General features: G+C 47.6%; 1 protein-coding gene across 3 annotated transcripts in view; it reads right to left on the bottom strand.

Moving 5' to 3' along the window:
* LOC122248620 (guanine nucleotide-binding protein G(I)/G(S)/G(O) subunit gamma-12-like) overlaps window positions 1–5,000 on the bottom strand; it is a 38,028-nt gene that overhangs the window by 11,848 nt on the left and 21,180 nt on the right. For all 3 annotated transcript variants that reach the window (XM_086533721.1, XM_086533723.1, XM_086533722.1), the window contains exon 2: window positions 4,142–4,926. In XM_086533721.1, coding sequence (XP_086389847.1) covers window positions 4,142–4,257 — 116 coding nt within the window. In that variant the 5' untranslated portion in view covers window positions 4,258–4,926. The remainder of the gene's footprint in view (window positions 1–4,141; window positions 4,927–5,000) is intronic.

A 5,000-nucleotide genomic window follows, 5' to 3' on the forward strand; every position in this document is an offset into this window, starting at 1 on the left:
CAACCAGACAGCCACACACACAACTAGGCAACCAGACAGCCACACACACAACTAGGCAACCAGACAGCCACTCACACAACTAGGCAACCAGACAGCCACACACACAACTAGGCAACCAGACATCCACTCACACAACTAGGCAACCAGACATTCACACACACAACTAGGCAACCAGACAGCCACACACACAACTAGGCAACCAGACAGCCACACACACAACTAGGCAACCAGACAGCCACACACACAACTAGGCAACCAGACATCCACACACACAACTAGGCAACCAGACAGCCACACACACAACTAGGCAACCAGACAGCCACACACACAACTAGGCAACCAGACAGCCACACACACAACTAGGCAACCAGACAGCCACACACACAACTAGGCAACCAGACGACCCCGCGCACAACGAGATCACCACGCTCCCACACACACAACTAGGCAACCAGACAGCCACACACACAACTAGGCAACCAGACAGCCACACACACAACTAGGCAACCAGACAGCCACACACACAACTAGGCAACCAGACAGCCACACACACAACTAGGCAACCAGACAGCCACACACACAACTAGGCAACCAGACAGCCACTCACACAACTAGGCAACCAGACAGCCACACACACAACTAGGCAACCAGACAGCCACACACAACTAGGCAACTAGACAGCCCCACACACAACTAGACAACCAGACAGCCACACACAACTATTCACACACAACTAGGCAACCAGACAGCCACACACACAACTAGGCAACCAGACAGCCACACACAACTAGGCAACCAGACAGCCACACACACAACTAGGCAACCAGACAGCCACACACACAACTAGGCAACCAGACAGCCACACACACAACTAGGCAACCAGACAGCCACACACACAACTAGGCAACCAGACAGCCACTCACACAACTAGGCAACCAGACAGCCACACACACAACTAGGCAACCAGACAGCCACACACACAACTAGGCAACCAGACAGCCACACACACAACCAGACAGCCACACACACAACTAGGCAACCAGACAGCCACTCACACAACTAGGCAACCAGACAGCCACACACACAACTAGGCAACCAGACAGCCACACACACAACTAGGCAACCAGACAGCCACTCACACAACTAGGCAACCAGACAGCCACTCACACAACTAGGCAACCAGACAGCCACACACACAACTAGGCAACCAGACAGCCACACACACAACTAGGCAACCAGACAGCCACTCACACAACTAGGCAACCAGACATCCACACACACAACCAGGCAACCAGACAGCCACACGAGCCTCAAGGACCAAACTGGAGCGAGCGAGCGGCCAGACGCAACACAGGAGCGGCGTGGGAAGAGTCACATGTCGCCGCGCATTCGCCTCATACACAACATGCATGCGTTTCTATAAATGCCAATGGAAGTGTGTGCGTGTTGACTTACTTGCATACATACATATATACATACATACATGCATACATGCATACATACGTACATACATACATACATACATACATACATACATACATACGTACAAACATACGTACATACATACATACATACGTACATACATACATACATACATACATACATACGTACATACATACATACATACATACGTACATACCTACGTACATACATACATACATACGTACAAACATACGTACATACATACATACTTACTTACGTGCATACATACATACTTATGTGCATGTCCACCTATCTATCTATTTATCTATCTATCTATCTATTAATTTATCTATCTATCTATTTATCTATTAATCTATCTATCAATCAATCTATCCCTCCATCTATCTATCAATCTATCCCTCCATCTATCTATCAATCAATCTATCCCTCCATCTATCTATCTTTTAATCAATCTATCTATCCATCTATCAATCAATATATAAAGACATATCCATCCATTCATCTATCCATCCATCCATCTATCTATATTATCTATCTATCCATCCATCTATCTATCTATCTATCTATCTATCTATCTATCTATCTATCCATCCATCTATCCATCCATCTATCTATCAATCTATCTATCTATATTTACCCCTGTAAACATGCATGCAGAAACAGACACATGTGCGCACGTGAGCAGGACGCGCGCGCCAAAGAGCAATCACGCTCAAGCAGCATTCCTGTGTTGATGACGCTCATAATTGGCTGAATCGCTTACCAAGAGGAGAGGATCGTGTCAGCGAATGCACCGAGGAGAGAGAGGTAGTGAGGGAGAGGGGGGGGGAGAGGGAGAGGGAAAGAGGGAGGGGGAGTAGGGGGAGAGGGAAAGAGGGAGGGAGTGGGATAGAGAGAAGGGAGAGGGTGAGGATATGAGATAGAGACACATGCAGAGAGAGAGAGGGAGAGGGAGAGGGAGAGGGAGAGGGAGAGGGAGAGAGAGAGAGAGAGAGAGAGAGAGAGAGAGAGAGAGAGAGAGAGAGAGAGAGAGAGAGAGAGAGAGAGAGAGATAGAGAGAGAGATAGAGATAGAGATAGAGATAGAGATAGAGATAGAGAGCGAAAGCGAAAGAAATAAGAGATGTACAAATAGATATCAAAGACAAAGGCCACAGCCCCCCCCCCCCCCGCCCCCAGCGCAGAATCAAACCCAGAATGAGCGTAATGAGCTAATTAGTCACAAATCATCCAATTGGCAACCTCAGTGCTCTAATATCAGCCATTGGCAACTCCTGTGCGTCAATTGCTCTTGCAAAAGGTCAAGTTCTTTTGTCTTTTTTCCCGCTTTTCTTTCCGCCTTCGTCGCCATTCCGTGCCGCCCCTTGACCTTTCGTGAGATCGGGTCAAATGTCCATCGTTTGGAACCCGATACGACCCCGATTAGGGAGCGGTGACGTCACGTGCCGGCGTGATCTCATTGGCTGGTGATTAGAGTGGGCGGAGCTTCACATATCTATGTAAAGCCATGTGGATTCTTAAAAATTATTCTCATATACTTTTTCTGTGTAGAATTTGGATTCACATCATCTCTAAATCACGTGAACCGATAAAAAAAAAAAAAAAAAAAAAAAATACTGGACACAGAAACTACATTTTCTAATTTACGTATATTTGCTTCGTAAGATTTTAAGCTGCCGAGAAAAGCGAGGTGAAACGAAGGGTTATTCATTAATACTAATCGGTCGGGTTAATTACTCTCTCAGCAATAGCGGGCATCTGTTTGTCAGTGTACATGAGCAATGGCTTTAACACACGAGAACGTCCATTCATTGTAATATTCATTCACATTAGTTAGTCATTCTAACTGTCCATTCACAGCGGGACTCATCGTCACGGCTCCAAATTACTCATGCCAATTCTTCTTCCATTACTCATGTGTCGGCGATCCTCAGTAAAGGCGCTCTAGCTGCTTGACCCATTCGTAGAATCGTCCTCATAACACACGTTCATGGGTGTCTCCTCGCACTTCATGCATGCCGTCCTCACACCCTCACAGCTAACCCGGAGCGTCCTCACATCCTCACAACTGCCTCATGGCTTGATTCACAAATCACTCACGGGTTCACTCAAGCCGTCCACGCTTAGTCAGGGCGTCCTCACCGCCTTGCCACTCCCTCGTGGCTTCCAGGCTCCCTTTAAAGTTCCCCATGACCTCCCCACTCCATATCGTCCCACTCCCTCACAACTCTCTCATGGCGCCTCCCTCCCTCATTTACATCCTCACTCCTTTCCAACGTCCCCATTCCCTCACAACTCATTAATTTTGTCCATACCTCCACACTCACAACTCTCCCATGTCGCCCTCTTCCCCTCGCAACTCATTGTTAGTGTTTTCATTTACTCACTAAATATTCTTAGCATCCATACTCACCCCATCTCCCCCATGACAGCTCACTCTTGGTAACTCAGTCCCCTGCAGCACACTCATGGCGTCCTCATTCACTTACAATGCAATAATGCCTTCTCCACTCATCCATGGCATCCACATTCACTCACGACACACCCTCGGCGCCTCCACTCATTCACGCCCCTCCCCTCCGACTCCCTCACACCTCCACACCTCACACCATTCCCTCCTCACGGCTTCCTCGCAACCGACTCATCCCCGACCCCACTCCATCCGTCACTCACACCTCCCTCATGACGCGCTTACTCACTCATGGCACGCCTGGCTGACGGGGATGCGCTTGATGCTGGCCTCATGGCGGAGCTGGGTCACCTGCACCTGCATGGCGTGGATCTGCGACAGGAGGCGCTCGCCGGGCGTCGACATCCTGAAGGAGGTGGGGCGAGGGGGGTGAGGCGGCGGCGGCGGGGGCGGCGGCCACGAAGACACGTCGGCGCTCCCTCGCTTCGCTTCTCGAAGGGGGAATTATTCTCCTCCTCCTCCTTCTTCTTCTTCTTCGTCTTCTTCTTTTTCTTCGCCTTCTTCCTTCGTCGTGTGGTTCCTCTTATCCTCCTGCTCCTTCTTCTTCTTCTTCTTCTTCTTCTTCTTCGTCTTCTTCGCCTTCTTCCTTCGTCGTGTGGTTCCTCTTATCCTCCTGCTCCTTCTTCTTCTTCTTCTTGGTCTTCTCCTCCTTCTATGTCCTCGTCTTCTTCTTCGTTTCTTTTCTAAATCTTTATTGTCTTTATATTGTCTATCAATCCCTTTTTGTGTGATGGAGTTTTTTGTTCTGTATTTTCTTGTTTTTTTTCCGTTGGTTATTACACACTCACACTTCTGTTTAAATTTGCTCCCTTTTCCAACTCTTTTTTTTTTATTTCTATTGTATATTTCTTTCAATATTATGTTTCTTTATTGATTAATATTTCCTAATCACATCGTTCGGTTTCACTTTAATCATCACGTCTAGCTTTGCCCTTTTCTTGCTGTCTTCTCTTATTCCTCTGTTTCGTAAATTCTGGCTCTCTGTTTTCTTCTTGCTGTTGCACACGCCGCTGCCTGAAATAATATAAACAATTTGAGTGAACGAATTACAGACCTCCTCTCACTTTTTTATCAATTGCTTGTTTGTC

Source organism: Penaeus japonicus, unplaced genomic scaffold (genome assembly GCF_977035675.1).
Source record: "Penaeus japonicus unplaced genomic scaffold, GWHDUDI00000001_assembly GWHDUDI00000039, whole genome shotgun sequence".
Lineage (NCBI taxonomy): Eukaryota > Metazoa > Arthropoda > Malacostraca > Decapoda > Penaeidae > Penaeus > Penaeus japonicus.